Source organism: the organism of the source record quoted next, unplaced genomic scaffold (genome assembly GCF_019419815.1).
Source record: "Pyrus x bretschneideri cultivar Hongxiangsu unplaced genomic scaffold, Pyrus_bretschneideri_v1 Contig10, whole genome shotgun sequence".
In the NCBI taxonomy this organism is placed as follows: domain Eukaryota; kingdom Viridiplantae; phylum Streptophyta; class Magnoliopsida; order Rosales; family Rosaceae; genus Pyrus; species Pyrus x bretschneideri.
Genome location: NW_025999391.1, coordinates 1,079,498 through 1,103,692, shown reverse-complemented (window position 1 = coordinate 1,103,692; position 24,195 = coordinate 1,079,498). Strand labels below are relative to the sequence as shown.

At 37.2% G+C, this 24,195-nt stretch overlaps 3 protein-coding genes and 1 non-coding gene across 5 annotated transcripts; 2 read left to right on the top strand and 2 right to left on the bottom strand.

The window, feature by feature from the left end:
* The first annotated feature begins 4,553 nt into the window (after positions 1-4,553).
* On the top strand, positions 4,554-8,132 carry LOC103932378 (protein NUCLEAR FUSION DEFECTIVE 4). The gene is made up of 4 exons (XM_048564547.1): positions 4,554-4,711; positions 4,799-5,119; positions 6,144-6,997; positions 7,437-8,132. Exons 2-4 carry the CDS (start codon positions 4,811-4,813, stop codon positions 7,906-7,908), a joined length of 1,635 nt encoding a protein of 544 aa, XP_048420504.1. The 5' UTR covers positions 4,554-4,711; positions 4,799-4,810; the 3' UTR covers positions 7,909-8,132.
* A 4,861-nt stretch (positions 8,133-12,993) lies between these two features.
* On the top strand, positions 12,994-18,114 carry LOC103932380 (endo-1,4-beta-xylanase 5). 2 transcript variants are annotated; one of them, XM_009341960.3, is made up of 8 exons: positions 12,994-13,292; positions 13,410-13,444; positions 13,521-13,659; positions 14,210-14,382; positions 14,487-14,588; positions 14,691-14,837; positions 16,494-17,132; positions 17,464-18,114. In XM_009341960.3, the coding sequence occupies exons 1-8, from the start codon at positions 13,211-13,213 to the stop codon at positions 17,797-17,799; spliced, it is 1,653 nt and encodes a 550-aa protein (XP_009340235.2). In that variant the 5' UTR covers positions 12,994-13,210; the 3' UTR covers positions 17,800-18,114. The 2 variants fall into 2 exon arrangements, with proteins under 2 accessions (XP_009340235.2, XP_048420498.1); XM_048564541.1 differs by having other exon boundaries at positions 13,186-13,292; positions 13,516-14,382.
* TRNAE-CUC lies at positions 13,753-13,825 on the bottom strand. Its single transcript has one exon. It is a non-coding gene; the product is annotated as a tRNA-Glu (tRNA).
* Positions 18,115-21,568: 3,454 nt separating the features above from the next.
* LOC103932379 (thaumatin-like protein 1) lies at positions 21,569-23,825 on the bottom strand. Its single transcript, XM_009341959.3, has 3 exons — positions 23,447-23,825; positions 22,624-23,293; positions 21,569-22,146 (listed from the first exon to the last, which is right to left on the bottom strand). The coding sequence occupies exons 1-3, from the start codon at positions 23,517-23,519 to the stop codon at positions 21,825-21,827; spliced, it is 1,065 nt and encodes a 354-aa protein (XP_009340234.2). The 5' UTR covers positions 23,520-23,825; the 3' UTR covers positions 21,569-21,824.
* Positions 23,826-24,195: the final 370 nt, after the last annotated feature.

The following is a 24,195-nucleotide window of genomic DNA, read 5'->3' as shown; positions in this document are numbered from 1 at the left end:
ATGCATTGCCAGAAATCCCAGAAAACACTCAATCTTTATCGGACATTAGTCATTCATCCTCCCTTAAGAGCAAATCAAAGTCATCCAAATTATCCAAAACAACACATTCAAAGAAGATAGAAAAATCTTCACAACTCCAAGAAATGGCAGATAAGCTTATGGCAGAAGCAACCTTGCTGCTCAAAGAAGAAGAAGAAACAGATTCAGATTCATCTGACGCTTCGTCTCAACCTGTCAAGTGGTCTGACTATCAAGATTCTTAGGATCCATTTGAATTTTGAATTTTTCAAAATGTAATAGATTATAATCATTTCAAGGGTTTTACCCATGTAAATCACACAGTTCTAGCCATGTGATCAGCAGTAGCAGTAATCATTCCAACAAGAAACTATTCATCAGCAGTAGTTGCAGACAAGTCACTATTCATAAATAGTAAAACCATTTTTACTATTTATCCTGCTTTTCAGAAGACAGAATGTGAATCCATAATGAAAGTTTCATCATTTGCCAGCCTTTAACAACTAGCATCACATGCAAGCGGGAATCCCAGCTAATCCCTGCTCAATTATCTCAGTCTCAATCATTCCTCTCAGCAGGATAAAAGAAGAGCTCATTCTAAGAGCAAGGGGACTCTAGTCGCCATTAAGCTGTAACTTCTGCGAAATCTCTAAACACAGAAGTGATCTAGCTTCATCCTAATATCAAATACCAAACACTTGTATTTTAATTTTCAATCAAGGATGCCTGCAAGCACCATCTGTTTTCTTATCAATCGTTAGTAGACGAAACTGTAAGTTGGTTTCCAAATTTGAAATAAAACATGTTTTCAAATTATATCTCTGCATCATTAACTTAAATTCATTACTTTCATTATGAAAAATATTTTCATCACCACTTACTTTAATTGGCATTTATGTTTATCTCCCAATCAATTTATTGAGTATCTCAAGTATAAGGTAAATACCGATCAATCATTCGTCCAATTCTTCTTATTTGTTTAGCATAATTGGTATCATGGCATATTCAACCCAGAAGTTCATGAACCTCATCTTATTCCTTTTCCATCTAACATCTTTGAGGATAACTATGATGGTGATTGCCTATTTCATAATCATATATAGCGTCCGCCCCTTGCTCGATGTTTAATTGTCTGCAAAGGTAATGAAAGTAGTCAAGAAACAATATTATTAGTGATGGTGCAAGCATGTGAAATTGTAAATATAAAATCCCAACATGGTAAAAGTAAGACTTTTCGTTTAGGTTACCATATGCTTTATACAAATCATTATGTTGAAATAAGTTTGATAAGTGAGAAGAACTAGTTAATTATTAAAAATTAATTAAACTATCAAAGTAAGAGAACAAGAATGATGATTATAAAAAGAATAATGTTTGGCTACTTAAGGATGAGTAGGAAATCTTATTCAAAACTCTTCATGTTTAAATTATAGAGGTTTGTGCTTATGTTCATAATTGTTCATATTATAAATCACTTTGTAAATATTATCTTTGCAAGCAAAACCAAAAACAAAACAAAAACAAAAAAAAAAAAAAAGAATTGCAACTAAAGTTGTTTAGTCAATCTATTGTAACAAATAGATAGACGGTTCGTAATGGTTTTACCAATTCCGTTAATCTATTTTTATACAGTTTGATGACTAAACAACCTTAATTTTAATTGACTTTTTGCAAAGGTGATCTTTATAGTATCGTTTGGTATGCAGACGGGACGGGACGAAACGGAATGGGACGGGACGGGATGGGACAGGATGGAACGGAACGGAGCGGGAGTAAAGATGCCCTCGGATGGAACAATGAGGAAAAAGAAGGAGACAGAGAGGTTATAATTTTGTATTCCACGGATGTGGAACGAGTCGTTCCAGGGGGTTGAGGCGGAACGAAAATTCACCCAAAACTCGTCCCGTGGAAGAGCTCGTTCCACCCATTTTAGGCGCACCAAACGTGGGACGGAACGCCTTGTCCCACTCTGTTCCGTCCCGTCCCACGTACCAAACGGTAGAATGATTTATAATATGAACGATTATGATCATAAACACGAAGTTATATGAATCGGCAACGAATAGTTTTTTACTAAATGAGTTTAGTTTTAATTGATTTTTATTTGCAAATGATCTCTTAATTTGAATTTATACAATGAACGGTTCTGATCATAAGTAAATCGGTCACAAAGTGTTTTGAGGAAGACTTCCTTCAAAACTTTGAGTATCCAAGTATTGTTCTTCATTTTGCTCTTGAATGGGATCCATGACAAGGGTTAAAAAATAAAAGAAATGTCCAGTCTTGTAGGTCTCGCTTCTATTACAAAGTGCATAATTTTGTGTGTCTAAATAATTTTATTGTGAAAAAATGTATTATATGAAATAATTTCATGATATAATTATTAAGAATAGAAAAACGTTGCTAGATATTTTAATTTCATGATGACCCTAATTAATCTGCTAGTTTTATTCTTGCCCACAATAATTCTCATGTGCAATGCTTAAGTTGCGGAGTTCTTTATATTGGTTTGAGTGGTTTAGATCCATCATAATATGAGTAATACTATTCTTACCACAATTTTATATCATATTTCTTTACCATCTTAGATGGCAGATGATTTGAACAAGTTACATCATTTAATTTCAATCTTTTTTATTAATTAAAACACTTAAATAATCTTAGGTGGTAGAAGGAGACTCCTCACATACCACAATAATCATTTAATTAACAATCTTTTTATTAATTATTGATTAACATTTTGAAATTAAATGCTAATTAATTTAGATGATGTGGCTGTCCACATCAAATGCCACCTAAGATGATATACAATTATGGTACAAAAATATGGTAAGAATAGCATTATGTGGTATAATAAGATGGTAAGAATAGTATTATTGTTTTACAAATCATATGGGTGACCCAATTACTAGTAAAACTCGAAAACCAGAAACTCATCACTTGATGAGCATTGAGAACAAACTGGTTTAATCATCAAAAGAAAATTTGGTGATTTGAAACATGAAAATACCCGAAAGCCGCCACCTGGTTACTTGATCGATTTTCTACTAAAAGATAAAGCCGTCCCATAACAGAAGCTGCGAGTTTGGGTGTGACAAAAGATATATATGAAAGCCACGGAGGAAGATGACTCCGACCCTTTGCTGGGGAGTAGAAGAATTGAAAGGCAAAAAGCGAAGAGAATGAGTGGTTTGATGGTCTAGCAACTTTTAACGTCGAATTACAGGAAAGAAAACAAGAATTGAAAGGCAAAAAAGTGAAGAGAATGAGCGTTTTGGTGGTCTAGCAACTTTTAACGTCGAATTACAAGAAAGAAAACATGATGAAAATGCAGCTCCAATGCATGGAGAAACATCTGCATAAAAGGTATGGTTTTTTCGCCTCTCATTACGCGCATGTTTAACCAATTTGTAACTCAATTAATTAAGAACTTTGTTCTCCAATGTTCCATGTACGAGAAGGTTGGAAATTGATGATGTTTGACTCGATGAAACCCTAGCTAAAGAATCTTCTCCTCGTACGTCACGTGACGTGACGTGGAGGTTGGGCAAATGGCAACCCAACTCGCTTGTTGGTACATCACGCGACGAAATCACTATACATTTTCCTTTCGTGATCGTAACTACGTGCATGTACATGTACAAAATAAAATTCATTTCGTTTATTTCCCAGAAAAAAAGTTTGTCTTGGAATTTGGATTTTGCATGCCGGCGAATACTACGCGTTACATTGGATACTTTTCCAATACTTCATTATTCGATTTCGATTTTCCTTGTTTGCTTTTGCACTACTACCCCGCAAGGAAACTACGAGCAATGACCATTTTTCATTATGGAGAAAATTACAAATTGGAATACTTGGTACAATCCGGGTTTCGTTTTGAAAGATTCCTTTCAAATATTAGTAATCATCGTCAAGGATATTATGGAATATTGTCTTGCATGATTCAAAACAATTCAAACAAACTCACCATACTCGATTAATCTTAACTTGGATAAAGTTTTATTAAAAAGAAAAGAAAAATTCGAAACTCAAGCGTGTAATTGACACGTGAAACAACTTATAGATCATCACCATGACCTCCCGTCCAAATGATACAAGCCATGTGGAGAGAATTTCCTTCTGGATTGTTTCTTAGGTAGGCCTCTCATAAGTCTTCCTCTTCCTACTTATATGTGTTAGTGAGTACTATGTAATTGGAAGTTGAGTAACGATAAGAAGATTAAATTTGTAAACTAAATTTTGTAAACTAAATAATATAGAAATTGATAATTGGATTATTACTTAAACGTTGATAAACGTGCTCATTTCTTATTGATGAAAAATCATTTAGTTCGCAAATTTAGTCTTCGTAGCATTACTCATTACGATGTTAGGTTTTGAGAGTGATTCAAACACAAGTTGAATCTTCTCCCATTATTAGTTGAGTTTACTTTTCTTCTTCTTCTCTCAAATTTTATACTATTTCATTACGATGTACTAATATTATTTTTCGCTTACAAGTTAAAGGTCTCAATAATAAATCTTAGTCCTAATAGGTTCGACTCTCATAAATTATAATTTCTATGCGATTCTTCTACCTCAATATTATATAAGTATAGTAGTAAAAGAGTATTCACTAAAAAGACATTGGGAGAACAGGAAGCGGGGCTGGGAAGACAACGCCAAAAGCACCAACCAGCCACTTGCCGCTGTAAATTCAACAGCGCCCACCGCCTGTAAAACTTTTCTTCTTCTTTATTCAACCAAACTCTCTCCAGTCTCCCCGCGATTTTTTCAGACTGACACAGAAATGGAATTTGCCACCAAATGGCTGGGATTCGTCACCGCCGTCTGGGTCCAAGCTATTTCCGGCAACAACTACACTTTCTCCAACTACTCCGCCGCCCTCAAAACCCTCATGGGCCTCACCCAGCTTGAACTCAACAACCTCTCCGTCGCCAAAGACGTCGGCAAAGCCTTCGGTCTCCTCGCCGGGCTGGCTTCCGATAAACTGCCGACCTGGGTCATCCTCCTCATCGGCTCCGTCGAGGGTCTCGTCGGCTACGGCGCCCAGTGGCTCGTCGTCAGCGAAAGAATCAAGCCCCTCTCCTACTGGCAGGTAAATAAAAAAAAAGAGAAATTAGGTTATCATCATTCCTTTTACTACTAGATTAAAATCCTATTTATTTTCAATTTTTGATCAAGGTGGTATTAGTAACATCATTAATTATTTCAATAATAAAATATTTTTTTATTTCTAAATATATTCATTTAATGTTAAAAATGTTACAATTAGTATATTTATATTTATGACTAAATTTGTTATCATATATTTTTAGTTTTAGTTTGTACCCATTTTTAATTTGTACCAATTTTCTTTTCAGTTTTAATTTGTACCCATATATTAATTTCTTTTTGTGCCCATATATTTTGAAAGTTTATTTGTATTTGTACCCATATATTTTTTTTATTTGTACTTTTATTTTGCTAAATGTACCCATGCTAATTATATGTACCCATTCATGTAAAAGTTTTTAATCTTAAAATGTACTCATTCTTAAATATACAAATTTGTTATATGTAAAATATACAATTTTTTTATATAAAATCTATTCAATTTTTTTCTAATCCATTTTTAAACTTATATGGGTACATTCTTTTTTTCTTTGATTTTAAAATGTATCCATGTCAAGTTTAATCGAAGAAATTTACTAATGTTATTAAGCCTAATATCTTTTCTTTTCTTTTCTTTTTTGTGATTTTGAAGAATGTACCCATGTTTTGATACAATTAATTTTTTGGAATGTACCAATGTTTATATATATACACATACACAATAGTATATTTGTATTTTAATATTTGTAATCCCACAAATTATAGTTTTTTTTATTTAAAATCTCATTTATATAAACAACTAAAATTTCTAATTTTTAATTTAAAAAATATAGTAACGTACATAGAAATAAATTATTACATTAATTTCAAGGACATTGATCAAAAATTAAAAACCAACAAGATTTCAATCAAAGAAAATTCATAACTAAGGACTGCATTTAAAGTCTCCCATTAAAAAATCGGTCGGCACTTTCGTGGAACACTAAAGAGTGCAATCAAACTAACAATTAGTTTAATTTTTCTCTCAGATGTGTATATTTCTCTGCATGGGCGGCAACAGCACGACGTGGATGAACACGGCGATTCTCGTCACATGCATCCGAAACTTCCGGCGAAACCGGGGACCAGTTTCGGGGATTCTGAAGGGCTACGTGGGTCTCAGCACCGCCATCTTCACCGAACTCTGCGCCGCTCTCTTCAACAACGACCCCGCTAGCTTCCTCCTCATGCTCACCGTAACCCCCTTCGCCGTGTGCGTAACCGCCATGCTCTTCCTCCGCGAGGTCCCCCCTTCTTCCTCCTCCTCCCAAGACAACCGCGACTCCAGATACTTCTGGGTCATCAATGCCGTCGCCGTCTGCGTCGCACTCTACCTCCTCGCCTACGACTTCATCCCAAACCCTTCGAACCTCTTGTCCCTAATCTTCTCCGTCATTCTGTTAATCCTCCTGGCGTCGCCGCTCGCGATTCCTGCGTACGAGTTTTGCACCGCGTGGGCCTCGAAGCCGGACCTGGTCGCGTCAGAGTCAGGTCCAGATCCAAACACCCGATCTGACGAGCCACTTTTGAGGCAGACGGCAGCGGACGACACACAGCACAAGCCAGAGGTGGCTGCTGCGGCGGCGGAGGTGGTGGAGGCGAAAAGGAGGCCGGTGCTCGGGGAGGACCACACCATCTTCGATGCGATGGTGACGTTGGATTTCTGGATTTTGTTCGTGTCGTTTTTGTGCGGGGTGGGGACGGGTCTGGCGGTTATGAACAATATGGGGCAGATTGGATTGGCGCTCGGATACGTGGACGTGTCGATCTTCGTTTCGCTGACGAGCATTTGGGGTTTCTTCGGGCGGATCGGTTCGGGTATGATTTCGGAGTACTTCATCAGGTTGTTTTACTCAACGCCCACTCTTCCTCTTTACGTATACTTCATCAGGAGAATTAAACTAACTATTATTCATATTTTTTTTGCTACGCTTTTTTTCCTTATTTTTTTTTAAACTATTTTTGAAAATGTCAAGTAAAACCAGAATTATCCTTTTTCAGAAGTGTTTGTTAGAAATTATATGTAGTATCTTTTGGGGTATAATTCTGAAGAAGTATAGGAAGATTCGGATTTTTCCAATAAAATTTTCAAACTAGGAATTAATTAGAGCATGACAATTGAGAGGATAGCCGACGGCCTTCATTGTATAATATCTATGCTTGGAAAATCCACAAGCCTTCATTGTCCGAAGATTTTTGCCAACTAACTTTCGGTGGCATACTAATGTGGCCTAAGAAAATCAACCAACATTTCACACTTCTGGTCCCAAATGTAATGTCAGGAAAGCTGCAATACCAAGACCTCTATGGAATGCTGCTTCTCAGATTCTAATGGCTGTTGGCTACATCCTCATGGCCATTGCCATGCCCGGTTCGCTATACATCGGTTCGATCGTCGTTGGCATTTGCTATGGAATTCGTCTTGCCGTCACAGTCCCCGCCGCATCTGAACTATTTGGTCTCAAGTGCTATGGAATTATTTACAACATTCTAATCCTCAACCTTCCACTGGGCTCCTTCCTCTTCTCCGGCTTGCTTGCCGGACTATTGTACGACATGGAGGCTACCACCACGGAAGGAGGTGGCAACACCTGCGTCGGCGCACATTGTTACAGGCTCGTGTTCGTCATCATGGCCATTGCCTGTGTTATTGGGTTTGGTTTGGACATTTTGCTGTCCATTAGAACCAAGAATCTTTACACGAGGATTCAAGCTGGCAAGAAAACAAGGAGAGTGGTTAATGGCACACAGTAGGGTAAACAAATGTAGCACTTGGTCCCTTTAAATTTTGGTTTGATGTAATAGGTAAATTAGACTATTTTATAGGTAAGAATTGTGCGGAATATATGGCTTTTGTTTTGTGTATTAAGGATTTGAATATTAGCTGAAGCTGTTTTAGGTTTATTGTTTTGTTGGTAGGTAAATTAACTTATATATGTAATGCACAAAATTATGAAATTAGTATTATTATTTTTCAATTGGCACGTTATAACAATTTGAAAGTTAATACATTGAATATACAATGACTGGCATGAATTATTTTGTAAACTATATAAAATTAATTAAATAGATATAACAAGTAACTGATCCAAAAACCTCATCCAAGTATTAATTGGGGTAGTTTAGGCATTCGAAAAATACACAATTTGAAAAGTCAAACTTAATTAAAGAATTTGTTTAGTTGGAGGCTAGTCAACGAGCTTTATTCAAGAAAACAAAAGGAGATGGGTTTTAGTAGAGGAAAATATAATTTCAAGCGGTAATATCAAATTTTCAGTTTATTTTAAGTTTGAATTTTCTTTCCATTAGTTTTAGAAAATGTTGGACTTGGGAGGTGAGGATTGATGGGCTTAATTTTAGTCCAGTGATATCCTCCATTTAGAATTTGAATTAAGTTGGATTTGTGAATTTTTGAGGCCTGCATTATGTTTGATGGGCTTCCTTGGGCTGCGAAATTTGTATTGATTAGTTCTTGTTGTATTTAGTCTGTAATTTTTTTGATAATCGGATTACATTCCCACCAATGGGGTTGGCTTTACGTATTTACCAACCATTCTTTGTTTCTTTTTTGGCCTCTATCTAACATTAAAATATTTTAGTATTGATCCATGATCTTGTCACAATTTGAAGTAATGATCCTTCCGAGTTATTGTTTTACAACTTTTGCTCAAAATAAAAGGTTTTAAGGGAAAACAAGGACATAATTATTATGGAGCTGTCTAAAAAGACCATTGCACCACATTTCGATAGGGTTAGGAACCAATACTCTTCAAAAATTTTAATCCATGAGCCAAGCTCTAATTGAAACAAAGTTTAAAAATCAATACTCCAATTTTCTCTAAATTAAATACCAAATGAAAAATGCTATTTTCATCTTAAATACGTACTAAACATTTTTGTTTTTAAGTTTTAGTTCAGTTGGAAAAGCTTTCACCTCAATTTAAATTAGTTAAAGTAGACGATGACTTACCACTAATGCTAGTCTTAGTTTCAACTCTAATTAATGTCGAGTTCTATACCAAATTATGATTGACTTATTATGTTACTTAACCAACCATCACAGGATCCACTTCTCGTGGTCAACATTCGGCCGAATTACATCTAAACCCAATTGTTAAATATTAACCCGTGTCATCTTTTAATTGCATTTGTTGTGACATACATTTGGAAACTAACAATTGTTTGTGTTTCAAAAAACCCAAGAAGAGTTTTGAGCCACTTAAAATGCAACGTAGAAAAACAATACAATACAATACAGCATGTAGATCTATACCTATGGTTTTCTCTTATATACTGTGCACGAGTGACAGGTCAAAGCCATCATTGGTCAACCCGTGAAGGCTTTCTGCATAAACACATAGAAACGTACATATCACAAGACTTGCAGCCAAAGCATCCTGCCACGTATGGTACTCTAATCCCTTAAAAGGGCTTTTTGATGAGCCGGTTAAGATAAGCTGTGATTTTTTTTTTTTTTTTTTCTGAACATACGATATTATCTATATTAAAAAAGAGAATAATAAACTTAACTTTATAATGAACTAACAATAATTTGATTTAAATTTGTATCGAACCTAAAATAGAACTATTCTGCTAAGTTGTTTGTTGTGTCATAATAGAATTTGGACAGGATGTGTTGGTGAGTCCAGAATAGAGTGGTAACAAATCCTAACACGGTTACAAATCCCATTTCGAGGCAACGGCGCTCGATCTTCCTCTCCTCCCTGTGTCATCAATATCAATTCTCTCTACAGGCCTCCTCTCTCTCTCTTCGCAAGCGGCGTTCTGGATGGGTCATTGCAAGCAGAGTCGTGTGCGGGTCCTGAGCAGTGACCGACGATATTCTGGTGCAATTCAGTTCAGAGGGTACAGAGATTGACTACTGGTTCACTTGCAGCAGCGACTGCAGATCGAATTCGGGTTCAACGCCGCATCGTCTTCCGTCGTGAGCTGTCTGGAAACAGGGGCTGGTGGAGATTTCTTCTGTGAATTGTAGTGAGCGTTTGAAATTGAAGAGCGTGGAAAGGAGTGAGGTGGAGGGAAAGAACAATGGAGACGACGAGATGGTGAGGAGGAGCTTGCAATTTCATGGTGGAATTATAATGGCGGAGTGATGTTTTTTGGTTTTGGGTTTGTTTTTATGGTGGAATTTTAATGGCGGAGTGATGGTAGAATTTTAATGGTGGATTGATGGTTGTTGGGTTTTTTATTTTTTCTGTGAGTTTTGGTTGGATTGGAAAGACAGAGATTGGGAGACGGTGGAATTTTAATGGCGGAGTGATGGTTGTTGGGTTTTTTATTTTTTCTATTTGTTTTGGTTGGATTGGAAAGACAAAAATTGGGAGATGGTGGGATTTTAATGGCTGAGCGATGGTTGTTGGGTTTTTGATTTTTTCTTTTTGTTTTGGTTGGATTGGAAAGACAGAAATTGGGAGAGACGGAGGAGGAGAGAGAGGGTGGAGTGAGAGAGGGAGTCGGAGAACGTCTAGTCTAGTCAAACTTGGATTTGAGATAATTTTATAAGGCTTTAAAATTCTAGTGTAGTCAATTAAAAGATTATAAAGGATTTTAGATTCCATTCAAATTTAGATGTAGTTAATTAAAAGATTTTAAAGGATTTTAAAATCCATTCAAATCTAAGTGTATTAAAAAAATTAAGATGTTGGAAGATTTCAATAAATTGTGGATTTTGTGAGATTTGAGAGTTATAACCAAGACTAAAAAGAATCCAACATCACCCCCTAGAATTTCAAATCCTTCCACCACAATCCATTCAAATTCTTTAAAATCCATATGAATTTTGTAGAAATCTTTAATCCTCTTAAATCCTATAAAATCTATCATTTTTAAAATCCTTTAAAGTCTTAGTTTGACTAAACCACCAAATAATAGATTAATATTACAAGTATGGATGACAATCCAAACAGTTAAGCTCGATAATCGTGGATAACCGTCTGAATGAAACGGATTTAAGAATGAAAATTTGGTTATATTTCGGATATGGGAAAAATTAAAAATATTATTCGAATATGGTTAAAGGGGTCCTTGATCTGTACCCGCTCACGAAACTGACCCTAATAATAGATATTATATATAATAAATATAGTATTGTAATATAATATATATATATATATGTATATTCACCGAACCCATTAACTTGAGAATTAGAATCAAAACCAATAAGATTAAGAAGTTTTGAATCAAAACCAATAAGAATCCAAGGTGCTTATGGAAGAGATCAAACATAAGCCAATATCATCAATGTATCTATTATTATAATGATGAAATTAGTATGTATCATATTATAATGCCTCAATTGAATGAATATTTTTTTTGTATTGATGAAGATAGTTATAACCGTTAACCATTGGGGAATCCGTTACACGATAAGTATGGTTATGGATAATCGTTGACGGTTAATTTACGGTTATGGATTTAATTAATTTTCATAGTTATAGGGATGAATATAACATTTTCGTCTCCAAACCAAACCATTGACATCCCTAATTAAAAGCCTAACCAATCCAATTTTATTCCTATTGTCTAAGCCCATTCAGCCCACCAAACAGAGCCTAAGATTTTGAATCCCCCTCTCAACGAGAAATTAATTCTTTCATGTCCCAATTTCATTACTTGACAATTATTCATTTTGACGGTAATGCACTTTTAGACATATAACAAATGTCATTGAACAATAATATCACTAAAACTAAAACTTATTCGCGGGAGAGAATCTCTCCTAATCTAATTAAAGTCATTCTATGTAACAATTTTGGATTTGTTGTACATTTTCTCACACAAGTCATTCTATTCTTAATTGGCACAAATAATTAGCCAAACCCTTGGTTTGTATTTTTCAAATAGGCCAAGCTGCTAGTAAAAAGAGGTCACCAATTGTGACACAATTACCTTATTATTGTAATTATACGTAGCTAACTGTTAAATTGTAACAGTGACATAAAGCTTTACTTTTTATGATATACAACCCAGTTGCTACGTACTGCTAATTCCAATCCAGTACTTACAAAGACTCCAAAAAAATATTCACGAGTCCTCCGTACGCAGTTGGGAGCCAAGTCTAATCCCCTCAATAGTTAAGTTCTTAAATAGTTTAAACATGAAGTTAAGTAGACTAAACACAGAAACGACTTTGTGTGTGACCCGTAATATCAGATGATGTTACTCATTCATATTGGTATTGGGTGATGAGTTTATATTTTATATGTGACGTTAATACATAAAAACATGATATATCATGACTCAACTAGGCCAATTCATCTAGTTAGTGAGTGTACATAGTTGCCCCTGTCCACCTGTATTGCTACACGTGAAACTTACTAACGATTTTGATATTCTCCTTAATCGTCACTACTACAGAAATAAGATGTCTGACAAAATGTTTCAAAGAGATTGATGTATGGTAACTAGTAAGTAACGAGAGGCAGACTACATCTTTACCCTTCTTAAAAAAAAATTTGAATCCGCCACTAACACTACGTGGTGGTGGTGTTACGATTAACAACGAATATCATGACCATGTTCTTCTCCACATAAAAAACAAGAATGAATTCACGTTTGGAATGTTTGATGCGTCCATGAACTAATGGCCATCACATGAAGCTTTCACGCTCACACAAACATGTGACCAGCCCACGGACTCCTCAGTGTCCCCTTCGGGCACTGTAACCCTTGTGACCTCCACCTCCTCATTTTCAACTACGTTCTTTTATTTGAACCTTCCATTATTTTGGATTATATTTGACCTAAAAATAAAAGAAGTGGTCCAATATAAACTCTTCTTACTTATAAATTAAACCCATAACCTCAAATTTTCATATTCCATTCTAACAAAAAGTAATATATTTGGCTGGTCTGCATAAGTTTTTCTTTCTTTGTTTTAATGAGTTATACCTGTATATACGTATCAAACTGCAACTTGTAAGAAAGATAAATGACTCTATCTCAAAAAGTAGCGAAGCAGTGTCCCTTATAAAAGCCGTTTCAGATTTGCAGTAGTAGAACATTACACAACTCAGCCTCCAACCTCCGAGCAAAAATGGAAGACACAAATATCACATTTAGCTTCCTATTGTTCTTCTTTCTCCTCGTGGACTCCTCCTCCTTTGTTGTTTCATTTGGTTCACTCTTCTTCCCCCTTCCTCTCTCATTTCGTCTGGTTTTTCTACAATGCATAGATGTCCAATTTTCACAACTTACTAATTTTTTTTTTTTTTTACTGTTTTTCCACATTGCAGATGGCCCCCTGTATGATCCTACTGCTTACACTGAGGTAAAAGATAAATGCGAACAAATCATATGTGGGAATTGTGGTTTCATCACCCAGATCAATTGTTTTGTTAGGGCAGTGTAAGTTGCAGCCGGAGGAGCCTCTGTACGGCGGCGGGATCATCGTTGATCAGTTGGGAACCTCTACAAGCAGTGGAGTTTATTCACCATCGTTCGTACTGCACAATCTCACCCAGGGCACCATTTACTGTTTCTCCAGTTGGGTTTCTCAACTTTTTATCCTTCTCGTTAATTAACTATTTATTTCTCGGAAATTTAGGGTAAAAAATTGGTGGAGAAACGAAAAAAAGATTCCGTTGCCGGGACTTGAACCCGGGTCTCTCGGGTGAGAGCCGAGTATCCTGACCAACTAGACTACAACGGATTGCTGCTATGTTTGTCTTGTTCAACATATTTCTAATATAATAGATGAGCCATGAGCATACTGGGCTAAGCTTAGCTAGGCATTATGTCTAAACAAATTACCCAGAAAGACCAAAGCCCAGCCCAGCCCAGCCTATTGTGTCTAAAAAACTACCAAAGCAAGCATAAGCGTTATAGGAATAAAACTTAGGTAACCCTGATTCTTGAACTTGCATAAACCAGTGTCGAAGGCTTGAGGTCATTTGTAGATTGCTTAATATCTTTTGCATAAGGAAAACAAAATCACTCATGTACGCGTGACTGCACTGCACTAATTAGAGACTTACAACTTTAGCCACTTGTGGATATGACATTGGGCTCATATGGTTTGTGCTTAATCTAACAGGTTGGGTCAAGATAGAGGGTACAGGCTCAGGTCTCATAAGGGCAAGCCTAAGGACAGAAAATGAAATATATAACTGTGTAGGAACTGTTTTGGCTAAGGATAGATGCTGGTCATTTCTCAAGGGTGGCTTTGTCCTAAACTCGCCATCCCAATTATCCATCCTATTCTTTCAGGTAACTTTTCCTACTCGACGTATTTCACCACTTATCTTTTACTGTCCCCAAAAGTTTCAAAATTTAATGTAAATTTTTAATACTTTTGTTTCGATTGTGTATAGAATGCAGATGACAGTGCTGTAAACATAGAAATTGCCAGCTCTTCTTTGCAGCCATTTGGTGTTCAACAATGGAATGCATATCAGGAATATATGATCAACACTGTAAGTATATATATTTTCATCTGATTTGGATCTCTGGTTAATTTAACTACGAAAGACTGAAAGTTGTTAATTTTGTGTAATATTTTCTTTGTTTGTCAATAGAAACGGAAGCGTGCCGTGACGGTTCATGTCTCAGATATGCAGGGAAAGAGGCTGCAAGGAGCGGCAATTGACGTAGAGCAAGTCTCCAAAGATTTCCCATTTGGATCCGCAATTGCCAAGACCATTCTAGGCAATCTGCCCTATCAGGTTAGGATGCAGTCCATACTCATAGAAAAACTTGCGTGGATATTTGATGTAGGACAGAGTATGGCAGCGGAATTTAAATAATTTAGCGGAAGCAAAAACACATTAAACTTATCTTAAAACAATAGTAAAGGATAATTGGAATCACTCCAGCCCGTCCGCATCATTATGCTATCGTGTGACATTGTTGAGTGGCAGAACAGTTTAGTTAAAAAATGACATGTATTTAAGAAATAATTTTGATCATCAAATTTAACCAATGTTATCTTAATTTTAAATGAATTGTTTTGATACTCAACACTTTCACGTGACAATAATTGACCGATATAAGTTTTTCTCATACAATCGAGCCTTACGCTTGAAAGAATTGCCCTTTATGCAAAAACCAATCTCATAAGCAACATTACAATAACGAGAATGCTAAGCTAAGAATAGATTTTTATTGTGTTCAGGAAATAAAAATTTTGATCCTCAAATATAAACAAAGTCATCATTTAACTAAACTGTTATGTCACTCATCATTGTCACGTGACAGGAACAACCTCACATAAATTTTTGGCTTTTTAGCCAAAATGGTCCCTAATATATGCATAACTCCTCACTTTGGTCCCTGAGGTTTCAAATCAATAGAAGTGGTCCCTGAGATTGTCCATCATCCATCATTTTGGTCATTCCGTTCAAAACTCCGTTAAGTGTCCTGGAGCTCTTGGTTGGAAGTTTGGGCAATTTTCAAAACTTCATAACTCAATCGTTTCTTAACCAAATTCGACCCATAATACATCAAAATGAAGATAGGAAAGTGTAGAATAAGATTATACCTATTTAGAAGCCCAATAGTTACCGGAGATGGTCGGAAAATAGCCTCAAAGTTGACTGGTCCGAGGAAAAACTGGAAAACTCGCCGGAAACTAGACAAACTTTAAACGTTCATAACTTCTTCAATACTCAACTAAATCAAGTGATTCAAAAACAAAATTCATACTTCTCAATATGATGAAGATAATGATACCTTTTTCAGTGGTCAAATCGCCGTGTTTTTGCCGTAAAACGGCTCGAAAGTGGCTAACTCGAGACCAAGACAGCCACTTTCGAGCTGTTTTTCGGCCAAAAAAGAGCGAGTTATCCACTGAAAAAGGTACCATTCTCTTCATCTCATCGAGAATTATGATTTTTGTTTTTGAATCACTTGATTTCGTCGAGTATTGAAGAAGTTATGAACGTTTAAATTTTGCCCAGTTTCCGGCAAGTTTTCCAGTTTTTCCTTGGACCAGTCAATTTTGAGGCTATTTTCCGCCAATCTCCGGCAACCATTGGGCTTTTCAAATAGGTATAATCTTATTCTACACTTTCCTATCTTCATTTTGATATATTATGGGTCAAATTTAGTTAAGAAACGATTGAGTTACAAAGTTTTGAAACTCGCCGAAACTTCCGGCCAAGAGCTCCAGGACACTTAAAACAGATTTTTTAATGGAAAGACTAAAATGATGGATGGTGGACAATCTCAGGGACCAAAGTGAGGAGTTATGCAAATCTCAAGGATCATTTTTGGCTAAAAAGCCTAAATTTTTCTCGTAAAATCGAGTCTTAAGTTGTTTATGCAATGCATCAACATAGTCACATTGAGAATGCTAGCTAATAACAAAATTTACAATCCAGAATTGGTTCGCAAAACGATTCAATGCCGCGGTGTTTGAGAACGAACTCAAGTGGTATGCAACGGAACCTGAACAGGGCAAAACCAACTACACCGTTCCAGATCAAATGCTGCAATTTGTGCGTGCCAACCGAGTCATTGCTAGAGGTCACAACATATTCTGGGAAGATCCCAAATACACGCCGCCATGGGTTCGAAACCTCACTGGCAGCGAGCTGCATTTGGCGGTAAACTCCCGAATCCAAAGCCTAATGAGCCAATACAGAGAAGAGTTCGTCCATTGGGACGTCAGCAATGAAATGCTTCACTTTGATTTCTATGAGCAGAAGCTTGGCCCCAATGCCACATTGCATTTTTTCGAGACGGCACACAAATCTGACCCTTTGGCAACCCTTTTCATGAATGATTTTAATGTGGTCGAGACTTGCAGCGATGTAAATTCGACCGTTGATTCCTACATTTCAAGGTTGAGGGAGCTGAGGCATGGTGGAGCATTGATGGATGGGATTGGACTAGAGGGTCATTTTACAGTACCAAACCTCCCTCTAATGAGAGCAATCCTTGACAAGTTGGCCACATTAGGCCTTCCAATTTGGCTCACAGAGGTTGATATCAGCAGCACTCTAGACAAAGAAACACAGGTAAATAAGTTGTTACGCATAGGAACAGAAACTACGGTAGGACTGCCTGATTAGGATAGCTCTCACACTAGATGGGATCAACATCCCATGCTCTGGTGAGAGTGTCATACATATGACGTGGTCGGGCGTTCCTACCCAAGTTTTTCTCTACATAAAGGGCACGAAAAACTACGTGGAGTTGTTCCAACCACTTGCCTAGTTACAAAATGACATGTGTTCAACTTTAATGTTCGGGTTTTAAGCAAAGCATTTGGCACGACAGAAACAATCTCATGTAAAATTATTTTCTACTCCGGGACTAACCTACTACATTTTTTGTTGTTGTGCATAGGCAATTTATCTAGAACAAGTTTTACGAGAAGGCTTCTCACATCCATCGGTGAATGGGATAATGCTTTGGACTGCATTGCATCCTAATGGGTGCTACCAAATGTGCCTAACAGACAATAACCTTCAAAACCTACCTGCTGGTGATATGGTGGACAAGCTCTTGAAAGAATGGCAAACTGGGGAGGTAGAGGGCCAGACAGATGAGCATGGATCATACAGCTTCTATGGTTTCTTGGGTGAATATAGAGTAAGTATCAAGTATGGCAATAGGACTTCAAGCTCAACATTCTCACTGTGTCAAGGTGAAGAAACCAGACATGTTAGCATTCAATTGTGATACAATTGGATATCATATTCGAATGGACCTCGTAATCCTAAGAAATAGGTTGTTTAGCTTAGTAATTCTTTGATTCTAGTTAGTAAGAGGGATCTTGAACTAAGAAATAGATTCTAGAAGCTAAAAAAGGGTACCGAAAAATTAACGATACTTCTTTATCTTTGAATTGTTCTACCTGATCGGTCGCTCATGACCTTTGGTCTTCACCTCGACCTGATGATAAAATGGGTTATAAATTATGTCTCGCTAGGACATGTATTTCTATTACTAGGAAATTCATAAATGAAGTAGTTAATGGTGGAGTTACCATTTGTAGTGACAAATCTTGTATGTGTTCCAAAGAAAAGGAAGCTGTCCATTTTTGGGGTCTATTAGGGGTGTGGAAATACATAAGAAAAGGTATAATGACAGACCGAAAGGCTCAACTAGAAGGAATCGACAGAGAAGTTTTGTGTTATATATGATTCAAACTTAGGTCCAAAGCGGACAACATTATTTTATGACGAACTTGGCTACGCCCATATCTCCTAACTATATAGAGATTTAGTTTCAGCAAAAAAGTAGAAAATCCACAATTTAATAAGGAAAATCTATAATTTTGTATACAAATGGTTTTAGATAACCTACCGTTTGACCTCCTGAACTATTACTCGTGTTAAATTTGTCATCCTAAATGTGAGATGTAGACTACATAGGGGGACAATATTCTGCATATTAAAGCAACAACACAAAAAGAATTTAAGATGGGCAAGAGAAATGCTAAGAAAACTCTCTCAAAAGTCAGACTCTTTATAGACTCTCCGCCACCTCATCTTTTTGGCACAAATCCCGTGCTAATATTATAAAACATTATATCAAAAACATGAAGTGCGCGGAGACTCTCACTTTGGAGTCTCCTTAGCATTTCTCGATGGGCAATTAAGGATTCTAAATTCTTTAGAACCTCAGGAGTTAATGTTCTACTACATAGTTAGAATTATTTAGTAACCTACGGATTGACTCCTTGAATACTACTCCAGTTAAAATGGACCTTCCGAACTACTTTTTGATAAATTAACCTCCTAAACTATTTGAAATCAAAAAATTAACTCCTCACTATCAAAGTCGATGAAATTTCATTTACTTCGCCGTCAAATACTGGCACGGTTTTACCCTCAAGAGTTAATCATGTGCTAGTATTTGACAGTAAAATGGATTGAATTTCATTGAATTTGATGGTGAGGAGTTAACTAACTAATTTAAAACAGTTCAGGGACCAAAAAAAATAGGGGAACTTTAACGAAAAGCTCCCGGTAGTGTTTATTTTAACGAAAAATCACATTTTTACTCTAAAAAGTCAATCCTGGTACTATTCACTTACAACACATTTTTGTCATTTTCGTTAAAACTCAAAGTTTTTAAGCATTTTTCATTAATTTTCCTAAAAAATAATCCGAGAGATCAATCAATTTTAACTGGAATAATAATTCACGAGATCAAATGACAGTTTACTCGATAATTCTAACTAAGTATAAGAACATTAAGTCCTGAGGTTGTGAATAATTCAGAATCCGTAGTTGCCCATCTTAAATTATTTTGGTGCTGTTGCTTTAATCTGCAGAAATTGTCCCCCTGTGTAGCTTGTATCTCACATTTACTCCACACCAACTTCTTTACTACTTTTCTAAGATGCCATGATTCCCAGCAGACTTAACCTTTTGATACTCATGTAACAATTGCAATTAGGCCAAATTGGTGAATCTGCTTTCTAAAGTTTAGTCAAATTTGTCGACAAAAGTAGCACACGAGTGACAAATGTGACGGAGAATACAAACTTTTTGTAAGTATGAAAACACCTTATATGTGACCCAAACATGTATATTTTGCTGAAAAATTCATTAAAAAATGCAAATGTTAAAACTACATGCATCAAATTAGAACTTCGCCCAAACTACATTGGCCCAAAATTATAGTTTGAACTTGTAATTATGCACTCAAAAAAAAAAAAAAAGAAAAAAAAAATCTAAGGGAAGGGTCATTATTGTTTGTGTAATTATCCTACACAAACAGTGGTTAGGATATAATTGAAGGGTAATTATTGTTTGAGAAAAACTTGTCCAGGCACCAAGCGAGGTCATTAGAACGCAATAAATTGAGGATTTGATTCTGGTGGGAAGGGAAGGACCCACATTTTACTTAATGGAGAAACTGCTTAATACTACTATAGCATTATGAGTCCCCTTGTTCATTAAAATCTGATTGCCTGCAGATCAACATACGCCATCTTGAGTAACTTCCGTCAGCACGTAAATAGTTTGTAACTCAAGTAGTTAAAATCATTTATATAGTCATCTTTAGTTTTCTCTGCCTGATATCACTTGTATCAAAAGAAATGGCGAAAAAACTTCGATTAGGACTAATTAAGCTGTTCGCTTACGCCAATGTAAATAATCACTATGCGAATTTTGCAAGGATTGGTCCAAAAAGTCATTTGATGTTATGAAAATTTTCAAAGGTGGGCCAAAAAGAGCCTATATTCTCATCTCAAAAACTTCAACATCATGTTCCTTTTATGCAAATTTTCGGCAGAAAAGTTGATGGTCTATGATTACATCAAACATTAGAAGGTAGCTAATTATGTCATTTGCACAAATCTGCCACTATTCCTCCAAATCCCTCTTTATTTTAGTTGTAAAGATTTGTTTTGCATTTGTTCTTGGGTCCCCAAAACCCACTGACGATTAGGTTATTTCCCTTTGAAAATCCAACCTACGATTTCAACCCCAATGCACTCTCTCACCAAACAAAATAATAACATGGAAATAACTTAGGATTTCGTACCACCTCTTGTCTATAACGCTCATTATACGAACGCAACATGGTATGAAAATTTATCATACATAAGTTTTGCTCGATATTGAGTAGGAATGAGTGAGCAAAAAACGAGTTCTAAACTCAATGTAACTCCCATGAACACGACATATTTTCTTATCTTGTAATTGCACGTATTCAAAGTTTACTTCAACACGTGCTTGAACTCTCACAAATCGTAGGAAAAAAAAATTTAGAGAGATTAAACATAAACTTGAAATGCCCGCAAAGTGGTGCCTCTCAAACGGAAAGCAGCCTACAGTTTTACTCACGCATTCGATTATACACTTCCTTTTCAAGAGAAACCTTCACAAGCCACACACAAATTCTCTTTCTTTTGATACAAAATCAAAGCAGAAACAAAACCCAAAAACAAAAAGGCAGTCGAAGACCAAAAGAACGGTTTTCAATCCTCATTTGTTGCTTTAATAAGTACATAGCGGCGGAACCTTCAGACTTCAGAGTTCAGACAAGCTTTAAGTGGGAAAGAAAAAGGGCACTTACTACTACATGAAGGACTTGAACTACACCTCGGAATGCCAGTATGACATTCCAGACTAAATATATGACGCTAATGTATTAACTTTTCCACGTAGCATTGCATAATTAATTTAGTTCGAAATGTTAACCTATACAATGATCTCCGGATCTACGCTTATTTTCAACTCCCTAAAGCATTTCGTCTCTTACTATGCCTTTCCTTGTCTATGGGTACCTAGGCATCCAAGCATTTCCTCGTTAGAACCTTGCCCTTAACTTTATTTATGGGCTATGTCATCCTCTAAGGTGCTGCTGAATGGAGGGATATCTTTAAGATGTTTGAATGATCGATATATCATGGCATGGATCGAACTGCTTTTGAGAGACTGACACTTTAGCATTCTTGTTTGACATATGTTCTCACTGCGATAAAAAAGGGTAAAGAGCAACTCTTCTGATGTGTATGTTGCAATGATATTTGGAGGGAATGTTGATGGATTTTACAATCTTGATGAATCTGTCAGCGTTTCCTACCAAAGGCAAAACTCCGGTGACCACTTAAACACTCAAAACCTCGTGAAGAATTTACATTGAGGACCAACAAGCCAAGGAATCATAGAGTCGGAGGAAAACTTCCCATTGTCTTACATTTATGGTCACGTGCTATTCACATGATGGTGCATGAAAGTCAAGGGCTACAGGTAGAGATAGGACAAGAGGATAAATAAAGCTGCAGAGGCAGTGAGTGGGTGTAGAGTAGGGCGAGGTACTGCCTTAGGTGAGTCTCCCATGGCCAAACCAGCTAACCATGACCCATCTGCCAGCATTGCTTCACCAGCCCCCGTGCCGGAACCTGCCCCAGTACCCGTACCCGCACCTGTACCAGAACCAGACACTGCACCGCCTGAGCCGGCACCGGAATTCGAATAAGTAAACCCGGGATCCGACCCGGAAGTAGCAGCCCCTTGTGATGGTGTTGCTGTCATTGGTGTTGTTGAATCTCTAGAAGATTTCTGACTGCATACCCACATGATCAAATGTTAGAAGAAACCATATAAAACCAGCTAATTAATCAGAAACCCTACAAAGTGACAGTCCAAAGTGATGAAAATAATACATAAATCACATGCAAAAGCAATCTTACCAACCTAAATTAATTACATAAAAACCCAAATATTATAAGTAAAATACCCCAAAACTTAATCAAACATTAAAAGGAGAATCTTTGGCAGCATGGCATTGGCAATTAGCCACTAAACCACCCACAACAAAATGAAAATCACAAAAAGAGAGAATATTAGATCATATTTATATTTTAATTTTTCAAGGAATAATCATTAGCTTGTTGGGATTTTATCACATGTCAAAATTTATAAGGTCTCGTATATGAATTCAGCTCATAAAAATTTAAACGTAAATCCCTGAATGATGAAATACGTTCAACAAAAGTTTGTGAAGCAATAAGGCAAAAGCATATAGCTTTAATCTTTTTACCTTGGAGAAGAGGGGCAAAAGGTCACCGTATAATCAGCACCGGTGCACGTAAACGTACTCGTAGCATCGTCGTAGGCGTAGCTATATGACTTGGGGCACGCCGCCTTAAACATCTGCGAGTAAACCGACGGGCTACAAGTGTTAGGTGTGGCATACGCGCCGCTGCAACAATATTCGGGAGTTCCAAACGCCTCGCACGCGCTCTTACACGCGTCGCCATCGCCAACCCTCAACTCGGTCGGACACATCCTGTTCAGATCCGTGGAGCACCCGGTCGAAGCGCACTGACCCGACCCGCCAGTCCCTTCGACAAAAAGGGGCAAGTTGTACCCGTCTACTAGGCTGACGTCGTAGAAGTCCTGACCGCCGGTACCAAGAGTGAACTCGGCTAGCGTCGCAGGCGGGGCGGCTCCGGCTCCGTTGCATTCCACCTGGCCGGAGCCACAGTCGCCGGTGGTGCAGGACCCCGAACCGGATCCGTCAAAACTGCAGCCTGTTCGGGCCCAGAAACGACCTGACCAGCCGGTCGGGGCTTGGAATGTGCGGGCTGTTTGTTGGGGGAGCTCGAATCCGGTAGAGTCGAGCGTAGGACTGTTCGCATTTGCGAGAATGCCGGGCCATACTGTGTAGTCACATCTGTTGACGAATGTGAATGTCGTCGCTAAAACACCTGAAACACAAAATACATAGGGGGGAGAGAGAGAGAGAGAGAGAAAGTTGTGAACTTGTTAGTGAAAATGTGAGTTTTGACAGAGACCCAGATGAAATTACGGAAAACCCATGAAAGCAGAGAAGCCGAGAGAGTGGAAGTTTGGAGATTTACCTGTGGAAGCCATGGCAAGTAAGAGAAGAAGGCTGAAAGTGAATGAAGGTGAAGACGTAAAGAAGGGATCCATGTGGAGTATCTTATGATTTTTCTGAGTTGGGACCTTTCTCTAAAACAGGGAGGAGGTGGAGAGTGGGAATGAGCTGCGACGGCCTGTGAGGGAGGAGGATGGCGGTGATGTGGGAGGCTTTGGGAGTGAGGACAATGCAGGGGTTTAGGGAGGGAGGGAGAGAGAGAGAGAGAGAGAGAGAGAGAGAGAGAGAGAGAGTGATTGGAGGAAGGAAGGGAGCACTTGAGCGGGGATGGTGATTGCGGTTCAGTATGACAGCTAAAACGACAAAGTTGTTATGGGGGACTGAGCATGAGAGACACAAATCAATTATAAAACAGTAGCTAACTAGCTATGCAGTCTCTCTGACGGTCTCACCTTTTATGTTATCCTTTTTTTTTTTTTCTTCTCTCCTCTCTCTCTCTCTCTCTCTCTCTCTCTCTCTCTCTCTCTCTCTCTCTCTGTGCGAAAACTAATGAAAATGTTTTGAAAATTTTAAGTTTGAGCGAAAAGAACAAAATAAAAAATAAAATAAATAATGTCATAATTAATTTTTTAGTATAAAAATGTAGTTTTTTATTAAAGTAAACAGTAAGAAAATCTTTTTGTTAAAATTACCTTTTTCTTTTCCTCAAGATTATGACAAACAATATTATACTGATTGTCACCGCAAAAAAAAAAAATAATAATAATAATA

Excerpts from the sequence above, each read along its gene's own strand:
- LOC103932380 (XM_009341960.3), top strand. The coding sequence starts at position 13,211 with ATGGAAGACACAAATATCACATTTAGCTTCCTATTGTTCTTCTTTCTC. Across the intron at positions 13,293-13,409 it reads CTCCTTTGTTGTTTCATTTG|ATGGCCCCCTGTATGATCCT; the intron begins GTTCACTCTTCT and ends TCCACATTGCAG. Across the intron at positions 17,133-17,463 it reads CTCTAGACAAAGAAACACAG|GCAATTTATCTAGAACAAGT; the intron begins GTAAATAAGTTG and ends TGTTGTGCATAG.
- LOC103932379 (XM_009341959.3), bottom strand. The coding sequence starts at position 23,519 with ATGGATCCCTTCTTTACGTCTTCACCTTCATTCACTTTCAGCCTTCTT. Across the intron at positions 23,294-23,446 it reads ACTTGCCATGGCTTCCACAG|GTGTTTTAGCGACGACATTC; the intron begins GTAAATCTCCAA and ends TTTGTGTTTCAG. Across the intron at positions 22,147-22,623 it reads TTTTGCCCCTCTTCTCCAAG|TCAGAAATCTTCTAGAGATT; the intron begins GTAAAAAGATTA and ends GTGGGTATGCAG.
- LOC103932378 (XM_048564547.1), top strand. The coding sequence starts at position 4,811 with ATGGAATTTGCCACCAAATGGCTGGGATTCGTCACCGCCGTCTGGGTC. Across the intron at positions 5,120-6,143 it reads AGCCCCTCTCCTACTGGCAG|ATGTGTATATTTCTCTGCAT; the intron begins GTAAATAAAAAA and ends TTTTTCTCTCAG. Across the intron at positions 6,998-7,436 it reads ATTTCGGAGTACTTCATCAG|GAAAGCTGCAATACCAAGAC; the intron begins GTTGTTTTACTC and ends ATGTAATGTCAG.